This window comes from Protopterus annectens, chromosome 12.part0 (assembly GCF_019279795.1).
Source record: "Protopterus annectens isolate FY-2018-M chromosome 12.part0, PAN1.0, whole genome shotgun sequence".
Taxonomy (NCBI): Eukaryota; Metazoa; Chordata; order Ceratodontiformes; family Protopteridae; genus Protopterus; species Protopterus annectens.
The window spans coordinates 297,509,479-297,523,466 of record NC_056746.1 but is presented as its reverse complement, the minus strand read 5'-3'; the positions used below and the strand labels follow the sequence as shown (position 1 = coordinate 297,523,466).

At 41.7% G+C, this 13,988-nt stretch overlaps 1 protein-coding gene across 2 annotated transcripts in view; it reads left to right on the top strand.

The window, feature by feature from the left end:
* The window catches only part of ZFAND1 (zinc finger AN1-type containing 1), a 566,374-nt gene extending 552,627 nt beyond the window's left edge, over positions 1 to 13,747 (top strand). For both annotated transcript variants that reach the window (XM_044089369.1, XM_044089370.1), the window contains 2 exons: positions 13,310 to 13,465; positions 13,550 to 13,747. In XM_044089369.1, coding sequence (XP_043945304.1) covers positions 13,310 to 13,465; positions 13,550 to 13,720 — 327 coding nt within the window. In that variant the 3' untranslated portion in view covers positions 13,721 to 13,747. The remainder of the gene's footprint in view (positions 1 to 13,309; positions 13,466 to 13,549) is intronic.
* Positions 13,748 to 13,988: the final 241 nt, after the last annotated feature.

The following is a 13,988-nucleotide window of genomic DNA, read 5'->3' as shown; positions in this document are numbered from 1 at the left end:
CAAAAACATAAGACCTCCAAGGAGAACCCCAGTACATGCATGGGACCTCAATTATGTCTTGGAAAAACTCGCTCTACCACCTTTTGAGCGAGCCAATACAGCTCATATAAAGTTTTTATCTTGGAAAACAGCTCTGCTCCTAGCAATAACCTCTGCAAGACGCGTTTCAGAGTTACAGGCACTCATGGCTGTGGAACCTTTCATCATTTTCCACCCAGACAGGGTTTCTCTAAGAATGAACCCTACATTTATGCTTAAGGTAGTGTCCAGTGTGGCCCTCAACCAAACTATTCATTTGCCTACCTTTTATCCAAACCCACAGAATAAGGGTGAAAGACTTCTGCATTCCTTGGGCATACACAGACAACTACGCTTCTATTTGGACAGAACTAAAGCTTTCAGAAAAACTGAGCAACTTTTAGTGGCATTTGCTGCAGGATCTCAAGGAAAGCCTATCTCAAAACAGACTATTTCAAAATGGATAGGTCACTGCATTCGTTTCTGCTACTCACAACATGGCAAATCAGTGCCCAAGGCCATTAGACCTTATTCTACCAGGGCAGCAGCCTTTCTCAAAGGAGTAACAACCAAAGACATTTTAGAGGCTGCAACTTGGAGTTCAGTGCACACTTTTACAAAGCACTACCATTTGCCTCTCTACTCTAAATCCAGAGCAGGCTTCGCCACTGCAGTTTTGCAAGGCCTTTTAGCCTCTCCTAATCCTCTTTAGGCCCAGCCATGCAGCCTTAGCTTTGGGATTCAACCCAAGAGTAATGACTGCAACAGTGAAACATGATGAACATAGTACAGTTGTGTACCTACCATAAATGTAGATGTTAGTGTATTCACTGTTGCAGTCCAGGTTACCCTCCCTCCATCCCCCTTTTCTTTGCTGGGACTTACCTATACTTCTCTATCTTATACAACCTATGTTGTGTATTTGCTTGTAGATGAAATAAATGTTTATTTTAATGCATGCATAATTATTGGCATTATATTTTTAGCCTATTTTGGGGGCACCTGACATCTGGGGCAAGAAAAACTGAAAAAAATGGCATCTGCTGCTTCTTTTATACCCCTGGCGCACTGACATCAGGAAGGAGGCGACAGCAACCGGCGCCGGACCTAGACTTTAGAATTCTGGCCGACCGCGGGTTGCCTGCCAGCAAGATAACCCAAGAGTAATGACTGCAACAGTGAATACACTCTAACATCTACATTTATGGTAGGTACACAACTGTACATTTTTCCTCCTAGCTTTGCAAATTTGCTGTATTTATAGATGTGTGTGTGTGTGTGTGTGTGTGTGTGTGTGTGTGTGTGTGTGTGTGTGTGCTTGACCATTATCTCCAGTGATATTGGGTATAAGTTATATAAAAATGGAATTTTGCTGCTTCCATGGTATTAAAAAGCCTCTGCATAATAAATTTTGATGCTACATCTGGTTGCCATGTACTTATTGAGATACTACAATTCCTCTGTTTTACGAGCATTATTAAACATAGTGGACTTAGTCTGCTGAGATGTAAGTTGTGACTTCATTGAAGTCTCATAAGAAGGATTAAATGGGAGCAGTTGCTTGTGCCAGACACCATCTGCATGTTTGAATACAAGCACATTGTCATCTTCCTTTGGAAGGGCCTGCCATAATACTCTTGAGGAAATGAACCTTTGCTAGTCCACCATGTGCTTTTCAGCAAACACTTGCAGTCCAGTAAGTGTGAACTGGGGATGGTAATGAGGTGGACATCCCTTTGGCAGATGTGTGTTCCTATGGAAGATAGGAGGATTTTAGTTAATCCTTTCAGATTCACACAGAATACATCTTCCCAGAGTTTGTTTGGAGGTAGCCATTGGCCTCTGGGTTGTTGACTAATTTGTTACCAATAATAATTCTTAAAACAAAACTTAGATGTTCTTCATAAAGGTCGCTTCAGAAGTACAATTTATTATACTTGGGGGGTGCCTGCAAGCAACTTCTGACCAAACTTTCAAAGCTGTGGGTATGCCGTAAAAGAGGTGGTTTATTTCCACAGTATGAATGTTACTGTGATAGTCGGTAGGAGAAGGCAGACCAGTATGTGCCATTTTTATTTCTTAACTGCCACAAAAGTTTGATAAGTCTTAATTCCATTGGCTTCTTCCAGGTGACTTCCATATCATTCATTTTGAAAAGTTTTTCACAGTCTGATTACAAACATTTTTTGATTGGATTGTTTATATTGTAGATTATCTAAATTGTTTTGATTTGAAGGAATAGGAGAGGTTGTGAGAGATTGATTCCTCCTAAGAATTCCCACTTAGGGGAAAATATTACATTATTACAGTACTGTACAACTTTTAGTAAACTGACCCTTCTTAATTGTGCCCAGAAATCTAAGGGCCTTTCAAAACAAAATAAAATTATATATTTACTGAATATACTTACATATTTGTGTGTACTACCATGAGTATGAGGCCAACAGTAGCCTTCACAGGTAAAAAGGGACAACTTAGTAAATTTGCCTGACCAAAAGAAACAAAGTAGGAAAACCCAAATGTTATGATTTATTGTTGCAGTGATCTGTCTTTGTAGATCTGCTGTTATAGTAAGTGTCTTTCTCAACTGTATTTCCTCCTATCACCCCTCTAGTTGAACAAGGCATTCTGGAGTGATATGCAGGGGTTGAGCAAGCTTCTTTGCTCATAAAAATGGTGGCCACAGTGGCATTTCAGATGGAGAATTTTTGGTAGTTAAAAGATCATTGCTGACCCCAGACACCAGGGTACCAATGGCTGGTCCAGGTCAGGGATTTCCTCTAACTCCTTTTTGTACCTCTTTGAAAGTGTCTGGATGCCCTTCACATTCCATCATGTGCTTTAGCTGATTTTTATACTGTTGTAGCGCACACACATGGACAAGTCTCCAGGAGGAGAAAATGCTACTTAAGAGAAGAAGCCCTCCAGAATCTGATTATGCTAAATTTGATCAGGGCTATTGTAAACTTTTGCAGTACTCCATCAGTAGCTTCATCGACACACGCACACATTTTCTATTTTCAGAAATCATAAAGTAAAAGTTATAAAAAAAAAACACCATTTCCTCCATCCTGCTCTGGTGTGCATGAAAAAGCCTAAGTTTACTTAGATTATATCAGCCCCCCATGACAATGGTGCATATCCTGGGGATCTATTTTCAGGATCTTCCCAAAATATGTTTGTTTTGGAAATGCAGTAAACATTCTGAAAATGTTTCATTTGGCCTTTTAAGCTTCTGTCTTTTTCCCTGTTGTTTTCAGAATGATTTTTTCTAAACGGTTTTCTGAACCAGATTCAGAGACACCTGTCCCAAAGAAACATTGATAGACCTTACAGGGTTCAAGGGCAGAGCATGTTTTTCTGTAAGAATGAAGTGGCTGACCCAGGCACTGTAATTATTTCTCCTGATGATGATGATGGTGGTGGGGGGGGGGGGTTAACCCAAACACCTGCTATAAATATTGCTCCCAGTGACAAAATGAGCAAAACCCTAGTAAGTTTCTGAAGGAGAGACTGCATCTACCATCATGGCCATTAGCTGTTAGATCCATTACTTCGTTACCTGGGTGAGATTCTTAATTGGGTTAGCAATGTTAACTCTAGGAATCAAGAATGCTACTCTTAAGGAGAAAATTTGCAAAGCTGCCTACAGATAGGGTGGAGTCTAACATTGTTAACTCTGGATATGATTCTGTGCATTCCAGATGTTCTTCGTCTTCCCTTGCTGCAGTCCTGACTATTGGGTATAGTCCGCGTCCCAGTCGGCCCGAATACCAGAGTATAAGGCTGACGTCGGTCATGGCGCCTTAGACTGACGTCAGTACGTCAGGGTACTAATGCGCATGACCGACGTCATTTCCTCAGTCTTTTTTGCCGCATGGTCCGATGCAGAAGCAATTTTGCGAGTGCAGGTTGGCGTTCTGAGATTTTCCGAAACCGGAGTTTCAGACCGAAAACAGAGTTGGCTAAGTAACCCGCTAGAACATTTTGGTTTTTCTTGCCTCAGTATTTAACCGGATGTCAGAAAAAGTGAATAACTGTATTTCTTGTGGGAAGCAGATACCGCATAGGGATTATCATACATTGTGTATACCTTGTTTAGGGCCTGAGCACGACGTTGTTGGTTGCCGCTCTTGTGCTAGATTTAACAAGCGCACTATTAAGAGGAGGCTTGATTGTGCTAGGTTAGTGTTTGGGAAGCGTTGTAATTATAATATGCCGCCGGATGCTCCGCCTGCTTCATCCAAGAAGCGCAAGGACAAAACAGTGAAGCCTAGGGTGAGGAACCGCAGTCCCGGACGCCGGTCCTTTAGAAGGCTCAGGGGAGCCAGAGGTTTTGCCAGGAGTCTCTATGGAGTCTCAGGCAGATACTTTACTGTTACAGGATGTGCCCTCTCAGGAGGTAGGCCAGGCTGAGGGGCTTCTCAGGTAACTGTTCTTCCCTCTCTTCCCAAGGTAGTTAGGGCCTCTCCTTCTGTTGCCAAAGCTTCTTTTAGAGGTAGGCCAAGTTCAGCTTCTGTGGGGCTTCTCCTAGCATTTCGGCTCTGTGCCTAAGAAACATATGCTTAAAATGGCAGAAGATTTGATTACTCTGATTAGAGGTTCTATGCCCCCACCTGATAAGAGGCCTAGGGTGGAACAGGAGTTTGATAGTTTTGAACAGTGTTCACAGGCTTCAGAGTCTTCTGTGGAAGACTTGCAAGAGTTTCCTACTTATTCTGATTCTGATGTGGATGATTCCACTCCTTCAGCTTCTCCTCCTGAGGATTTTTCATTTTCAGAGACTCTTCACTCCATGAGGGAGCACTTTAAATGGGAAGGCCAAGATTACTCTGACTCCAGAAAAGGCTTAGGGAATTCTTGTTTTTGCCCCAGCGTAGGCCCTTAGCTATTCCTCCTGTGTTGAATGTGGTGGAGGATGTTTTTGCAGAGGCTTCTCTGAACCCTGACTCCTTGCCTCCTGCTCCTGTTAAGCCTGATAGGTATTATAGGGTGCCCAAGCTCATAAGTATTTGTTTAAGAGTCCCAGGGCGGACCCAGAAACTGTTTCTCAGGGGCCTAAAGGTGTTAAAGCTTCTGTGGTTAAAAATCCTGTACCCTCTGATAAAGAGGCAAGGGCTTTGGATAGGTGGGGTAAGAAAGTATATACTTCTTCCACTCTAGCCATGAGGGCGTTGAATTGTCAGTTTCATATGCTGAAATATCAAAATTATCTCCTTTCACAATTGAAATCTAAGGTGGATGCTTTGGCGGAAGGTATTGAGTGTAAAGAATTGCTGGATTTGGTTCATGTGTCTGAACAAGTGGGTAAGCATTCTTTGCAGTGTGGTTTTGATGCTGTTCAGGCCTCCTCGAGGGTGGCTGCTACTAGTTCTGTTCTTCGCAGACATGCCTGGTTGAAGGATCAGAATTTAGCTGAGCATGTTAAGACTAGGATTTTGGATGCTCCTTTACAGTCTGATGTGTTGTTTGGACCGCCTGTGGAAGCAGTTTTAAAGAAAATGGAGGACAAAGCTAAGTCTATGCAGACTGTTAAAGATTTTGCAGGTGCAGCCTCCAAGTTTAGTAGAAATTGGCCTGCTAAGGGGTGGACATATCCTGCTTATGGTTCCCAGTCTAGGGGTAGGTCTAGACGTGGTAGGGGCAGGGCTCAAGGTTCGCTTAGGCCTAGATCAGACAGTTCCCCTGCTCAGACTTCTGGTGAGGGCAGGGGTCAGTCCTTTCGTAAGCAGAACCAATGACCTGCCTTTTCAGCTGCCAGTGGACTCGCCTGGCAGCTCCTTTGGGAGGAAGATTGTCTCTTTTCAAAGAAAATTGGGATTTAATCACTCAAGACAGATGGGTGCTGGATATTATTCATCACGGTTACAGATTTTATTTCCACACAATGCCCCTTTCAAAGGCATGCCAGATGTTCCTCCTCCACAAAGAAAAGAGGCTCACAAGCAAGTTTCTCAGTTACTCCAGATAGGGGCCATTCAGCCAGTCCCTGTATCAGAAAGGGGCTCGGATTTTATTCTCGCCTGTTCCTAGTACCAAAGAAGGGGAACACGTGGAGACCAATTCTGGATTTATCTATCCTCAACACTTATCTGGACATTCCCAAGTTCAAGATGTTGACGTTACAGCAACTGTTACCTCTGCTGGGCAAGGATCACTGGATGGTAACTTTGGATCTCAAGGAAGCTTACCTTCATGTGCCTATAAGGCTAAGTTGCAGAAAGTATCTGCGGTTTCGAACTGGAGATTTTCATTATCAGTTCTCTGCATTGCCCTTTGGCTTATCTACTGCCCAGAGTATTCACAAAGGTTCTGGCTCCAGTGATAGCTTACTTCAGGCTTCAAGGCATTCAAATCTATCCTTACTTGGACGACTGCCTGATTCTGGCTCAAGAAAAGGAACACCTTCTACAGCATCTGGAATATGTCATAGCAGTGCTAAGATGCCTAGGGTATTCTGTGAACGAAATAAAGTCCAGTCTAGTACCCTCTCAAGACATGTGCTTTCTGGGTGTGAGACTGAATACAGCAGCTCAGATGGCCTTATTAACCCCGGACAAACAAAAGAGTCTGTCACTTTACTTCCATCAACTATCTCATCAGTCCGTGCTGACTGCAAGGACAGTCCTTCAAGCATTAGGGTTCATGGCATCTTGTATTCTGGTGCTTCCCAATGCCAAACTGCATATGAGGAAGCTGCAATGGTATCTCAAAATGTATGGACACAGCACTGCCAAGATTTGGACACTGTCATTCAAATAATACCTTGCCTTCAAAAGGAATTCTTGTGGTGGGCTCAGGAATGTCACCTAAACAAGGGACTCTCTGTGACCCGGCCAGAGGCGAGTCAGATTTTAACGACAGGTGCCTCGGTCACTGCTTGGGGAGCTCATCTAAATGGAAAGTGGATACAAGACAAGTGGCCTGCCAGACTACAGCATCTACATATCAACATGAAGGAGATGTTAGCAGTCCAGTTTGCATTGATGGCGCTCAAGGAGTTACTTCTTCCAGGGCAGGTGTTGATTCTGACAGACAACACAACTGTCATGTGGTACATCAACAAGCAAGGGGGAACACATTCTTATCCTCTATGCAGGCAAGCAATGATTTTATGGGAGACTGCTAAGCCTGCAACTGACTCTTCAGGCAAGGTTTCTGCCAGGAGCACAGAACTCCCTAGCAGATGTATTAAGCAGACAAATCATGGATCCCCACGAGTGGAAACTGGATCTTCATGTATTTCAGAAATTGACAGTGTCATGGGGAACTCCAGACATAGATCTGTTCGCTTCTCCACTAAACCACCAGCTGCCAAAGTATTGCACAAAGGGGTTTCATCACACAGCTTGGAAAGTGGATGCTCTGTCTTTCAGTTGGAAAAACCTTCATGTCTATGCCTTTCCACCTCTACCTCTTCTTCCAAAGGTATTACTAAAGGTCAGACAAGACAGGCCAAGGATGATTTTGATAGCTCCAGATTGGCCTCGCAACACTGGTACCCACTTCTAAGGAGTCTTGTAAAGAAGCCTCCATGGCCTTTACCTCTGATTCCTCATCTGTTATCTCAGAAGGACGGTCATCTGCTCAATGTCAAGCTTCAATCTCTTCATCTCACAGCTTGGCATATTCTGTGTTGAAGCACGGTAGGTCTCAGCTTCCTCAACAAGTTTTAAATGTGATTATGGAAGCTAGAAGGCCTAGTACTAGGAGAGTGTACGCAGAAAAATGGAAGAGATTTTTATTTTGGAGTACAGCAAAGAATTTGGAGATTTCAGAGCCTAATTTGAGTGTGGCTCTTCAATATCTTACTGAATTATTGGACAAAGGTTTGTCCTTCTCTTCCATAAAGATTCATGCTGCAGCAATTTCAGCTCACTATGATTGTGACCCACCTTTGTTTTCGCATCCTTTGTTCAAGCAGTTTCTTAGAGGGGCAAAGAATATAAGACCCCAATGAGAGCTCCTACTCCTGCTTGGGATCTCAATTTTGTGTTGGAAAACTTACTCTACAACCTTTTGAGCCTGCAGCTACTGCTGAATTGAAATATTTGTCATGGAAGACTGCTTTTCTGTTGGCTATTACTTCTGCAAGAAGGGTGTCTGAGTTGCAGGCCCTTATGGCAGTAGAGCCCTTTTGGTTTTCCATAAGGACAGGGTTTCATTACGTACTAATCCTTCCTTTATGCCGAAGGTGGTTTCTAGTGTGGCTTTAAACCAAACTATTCATTTGCCTACGTTTTTGGCAGATCCTCAAAATAAAGGGGAAAAGATTTTGCACACTTTAGATGTACACAGGCAATTGCGTTATTATTTGAGCAGGACTAAAGATTTTAGGCAGTCTCAGCAGTTACTTGTTTCTTTTGCTTTGAGTTCACAGGGCAAGCCTGTGTCAAAACAAACTATTTCTAGGTGGATTGGCTTTTGCATTGCATTTTGTTATTCCCATCATGGCAAAGAGGTTCCAGCTGGGATTAGGCCTCATTCCACTAGGGCTACTGCCACTTCAACAGCATTTCTAAGGGGTGGCAACTAAGGATATTCTGGAAGCAGCTACTTGGAGTTCAGTGCATACTTTCTCTAGGCATTATCACCTGCCTATATACTCTAAGACTAGAGCTGGTTTTGCCACAGCTGTTTTACAAGGCATGTTGTCAGCTCCTGCTACTTTATAATTTGCCAGCCTCCCTTACCTCTGCTTTGGGATTCTACCCAATAGTCAGGACTGCAGCAAGGGAAGACGAAGAACATAGTACAGTTTTGTACCTACCATAAATGTAGATGTTCGAGGATTCCTTGCTGCAGTCCAATTTACCCTCCCTCCTTCCCCTCTGTGTTTCAGGGTGGTTGTGTAGGTGAATTTACATGCTTATATTTCTTGTATATATATTACTGTATATATTGTACATGTTTATTGGTGCAGGTTGTTTTTGGGACTTGTCTTTTTGGGTCTTCTGACATCTGGGGCAAGAAAAGACTGAGGAAATGACGTCGGTCATGCGCATTAGTACCCTGACGTACTGACGTCAGTCTAAGGCGCCATGACCGACGTCAGCCTTATACTCTGGTATTCGGGCCGACTGGGACGCGGACTATACCCAATAGTCAGGACTGCAGCAAGGGAATCCTCGAACATCTACATTTATGGTAGGTACAAAACTGTACTTTTTAGGGAGTTTGCCTTTGTCATAGTTTTACATATGTTTGTTTTTGATAAAAAGAGGATGTTTAGACTCACTTGCTAGATACTTCCCTGGTTAGAGCTGTGTTGTTTTCTCCTCCCTCAGGAAAATAATGTTGAAACAGCTGGAAGGAAAGGTTAAAGCTGTGGTAAATGTAAAGCAAATGTTTCATTATCCATTTCCTAAATGAAGCAAGCATTTGCAGCTGTGAGTGTTGGCTTAGAAAACAGATGAGGGTTACACTAACAAAAAGAGGCAGTTTCAATTTCAGGAGGTGGAAAGCAGAAATAACAAGCTTCTCAGTAGTATAGTTCTCCTTGAGTACTTTGTGACAGGTTTAGGCCACAGCCTTTTCTGTCTGTGGTAGATCCCCATCTGCTTCTGTGTATGAAGAACTGTTATCTTATGATGTAGCTAACAGGTGGGGAAGGACATAGCCTTCACAGGTTATACTACAAAATTCAGTTCTCTATCACATACCCCTGTACACCAGCTTTAGATAGCTGCTCCATAATTAATTTACTTTGCTTATTTAAGAAATTCAGTCAGTGGCCTCCCTCAGAGGTAGGTAAGGGTTTTTATTCAAGGTTTTTTGTATTACAAAGGAAGGAAGAGCCATTGTAGATCTTTTCCAGATTTGACATATCTCAGCTGCTTCACAAAGACAAAGGTGATTATATTAACCATGCATACTGCTCTCCCCTTTCTTATGCAAAATGCTTTGCTAGAGACTTTGGGTGTGAATGATGCTTATCTCTATGCTTTGTTCCATAAATCTCTTAGACACGTCCTTATGTTTAAAAGTGTGAAATCCTCAGTACAATTTCATGTCCTTGTTAGTTTGCTGCACCCACAGTATTTGCCAAATGCCTAGCATCAGTTTTTGCACATTTGAGACTTAAGGGAGTACACATCTGCCGTTACGGATTCTTGGTAGATACATAGCCATGCTATATTGAGTCTGCTGCTGGCCATACAACAAACCCTATGACACTTTCATTGCTAATCATTGGGCATTTTTCTGTGAATTAACTGAAGTCATATTTCCCTTTTTCTCAGACAGATTCCTAGGGGTCGTATTGAAGATAAAGTCCTCTACATCAGTGTCATTACCTGGAGAAAGAAGACAAATAATGGTATATCTTTGTCTTACTTTTACTGTATTCCACAGTGGTGCGGCGGTAGCGTTGTTGCCTCACAGCAAGAGGTTCTCCCGTTCGATTCTTGGCTGGAGTGCAGGGAGTGCCTTCTGTGTGGAGTCTGCATGTCCTCCCCACGGTTGGGTGGGCGTTCGAAAGACATGCGTAAATGGGCGTGCCTTAGTTGAAGGTTGAACATCGAGCTGGCACCTCGGCGTTCATCAAAATCTACTGCCAATCATTAGCGGACCGGAGTTCTGCTGTGGCGACCCCTAACCGGGAAAAGCCAAAAGACAGCAACAACTTTTGTCTTACTTTTGTTAATAGAAATGTTTCACAGCAAGAACTTCTCTAAAAGCTCTGAGAAGTAGATGGTTCCGTTCATCCTAATAGTACCCAATTCCATACTTAATAAGGAAGATTCAGTGATTACCTGGACAGTCTTTGGAATCAGAATGTTAAGTAATCAGTGTACATTCTCTGGTTGATTCCAGCTTTAACTAAGGAGCTGCATCTGTGGTATAGACAGACTTATGCCACCTAGCTTTAATGTGGTGCAGCAAGAGAAAAGGGAGAACCCTCTCCTCAATTAAGGGAGAACCCACTCCTCAATTAAGGCTCCATCTTTCATCTTGCCTGCTTTATTAGATCCCATAATCCCACTGGATGTTTTGGAGGTTATTGAAGCTGTTCTGAAGCCTTCCATTTGTCAAACATACTTTACTAATTAGAAGCATTTGTCTTTATGGGAAGGGTAGTACACTCACTTCTGTCTTTGAGTTTGCAAGTAGTGTCTACTACCTCAGACTTCTGTTTATCTTCAGTCTTATTCAGCAATCAAGATTGTTTCCCCAATTTTGGTGTGTCATAACATAGTGGGAGGTAGAATCTTGGCATCTTCATCCAGTTCTAAAGAATCCTTTGACTTGGGATTTGAACTTTATGATTAGCAGCCTTGCTTCTCTTTCATTCAACTACCTGACTCGGTGGATTTGAAGTTCACATTTTGCAAGATGTTATTTTTGATGGTTTTTACTTCTATCCATGGGATTTGTAAGTTAAAAACCTCGATTTATATGGATCCTTGTTTGACCTTTCACAAGTATTGGATGTCCCTGTTGGAATAACCCACATTTTCTGCTAGAAGTAGTTTCAAATGTATCCTTTAGTCATTCACTTCATTTATCTGTTTTTCTTCTGGGGACCAAATCAAGGAGAGGAAGGTCTTCCTGCCGTTGACATGCATGACCATCTCTCATTGCATTTGAAGACAATGCATGAATTCAGGAAGACAGACTAGCTGTTTATCTCCTTCACTTTATGTTAGGGGGGGCCTAACTTTAAGTGCAACTTGTCCTAACTGATTGCTGACTGTGTTATCCTGTGTCATCAGGATGTTAAAACTGTCCTTTCATCATTGCAGTAAAGGGCCATTCCATTAAAAGTAAGATTACTACTTGTCCCTGTCTCAAGACTGTGCCCATTAGAGACATTCATGCTGTGGCCATTTAGCAGTTCACACTTTCACTCAACCTTAATGCTTTAATGAAGATTCCAGGAGACTCACATCTTTTCAACATCTTAGTTTTCTAGAGATTTGGCTTTGAGCCCCAGAATTTTAGGCCTGTCTGGCTTTCTCATCTGTGAACGTTTGTTGTGTAGTATACTTTGAATATATCCTTTCACTCACTGCAATGGGCTCCACAGAATGAGATTTAGCAGATGTGTGAGTATTTATATTAGCTGATCTTTGATGTAGCCCTCTGCAATGGATATTTTTTTTCCTTCAGCCACCCCTTTGTGCTTGGGTGAACATGACTGGAAATTTGTCACATTTATAATTTCATATTCTTTCTTGTGATTTTTCAAGTTTGCTGCATTGATTCAGAGGGTCAGGACTAGAGTGAGGGCAGTTGGCTGTACCCACTTAGACTCAGTAAGTGATGCCATGGCATGTATCAGCAGGAAGATATGCATGGGATCTAAAGAATGCAAGAAATGTGATGATAGAGGAACGTCATGTAATAATTTAATCTGTCACCCACCCACTGCAGAAGACCCTCTCAAAGATCAACTAATATGGTAAGTATTTACACATCTGTTGTGTCCTGCAGAGAGACAGAAGCACAACCTTCCACCAGTACAGTCTTCCTTTGCAATTTGTGTGATTTTTCTTTTTCTTGAGGGACCCTACTATCTTTATATCTGCTTCTGTCTTACATAGATTCATCAATTTTCAAATGTCCAACATTTTGCAAGTTGAGAATACCCATAAGTTATAATGTGCTGCTCAGACGACATCCACTTTAAATGCATGCCTTTTATGCCAAATACCTCACACAATGGTGTTTTCTTTTGTTTTATGCTGAAATTGGAATTCACTCTTCTGGCCTTAACAAATGTTGGTTCTTCTGGTGGCCTTCTGTCGAACCTGATAATGTGTGCAAACTTTTCTCCATGTGCATTAATCTGTGGTGATCTTTATTCGCCTTTTTTATTTGAACTACTCAGCCATAACTGCTGTATTACTGTTAGGTAATTGATTTTGAATTACTTTGTACAAAAATGATATGCCACAACTTTGTATGTTTTGGAATACAGCAGAAAGGATGTCAATTTAAGCTTAGGAATTTCACATCATTAACATCTTAGCATGTACCTCTAGATAATTAAGTTTAGGCAGGAGAGAGAGAGAAATGTTTTGCAGGTTGTCTAAATGCCCAATTTTCTGGTTTGTTTTGCTGCAGTTTATTGACTTGTGTATTATGTTAGGGTAATCTGCAAAAGAGCACGCATTCAACCAGATTTTAACAGCCTTTCTACATGCATGTATGAACACTGTACCTGTTTGCTCAGCACTAGAATGACTGCATTTGTTTTGAAATTTGAATATTTTGGACAGATTAAAAAAAGAACTTTGACATGATCTGTTTTTAGCTCTAAAATCATAATTTTAATTTTTCTTTTTAGACAGAACGGGTATATTTTCAAGTGTTCTTACCTAAAGGAGCCAAGGAGAAAAGCAAGCCCATGTTCTTTTGTGCCAAATGGAGCATTGGCAAAGTGGTAGATTCTGCAGCAACCATGGCAGACCTTAGGAATGATAACAATATATCTACAGCTATGGTAGATGGGTTTGTGGTTAGAACATCACATTTCTCTTTTTCAAGGTGCTGTACTTTGACTTACATATATTTCCTTCTTTTGCAGAAATTAAGAGTTTGCCATACCTTGTCTGGGGAAGCATTGCCTATGAGTGACACTTTGGAATTCTGGATATCACACACACAGTGCCCACTACATAACGGTGGAAATATAGTTCTCGAATATCTTGAAAATAATTGCAAACAGCTAACAGATGTAAATTGTTATGCTGAATAATGATAAATAAAGCATATTTTTAAATAATTTGCTTGCTATAGCATGTGATACAGTATATATTGCATTACCAAAAGTTGAGTTTTTCAGACTTCTTTCATGGGTCTACATGTGTATCATGATGCCTTGAATTACAAGGAATTCCATATGTACGTTTTCACTGTTAGAGATGGTGTGCTCTTTTCTTTGGGGAGGGGTCCTATGGCATTCTTGTGATATTTATTCATTTTCTATTGTTATCAAAGTGTTTTAAGTTAGTTCTGGATATTGC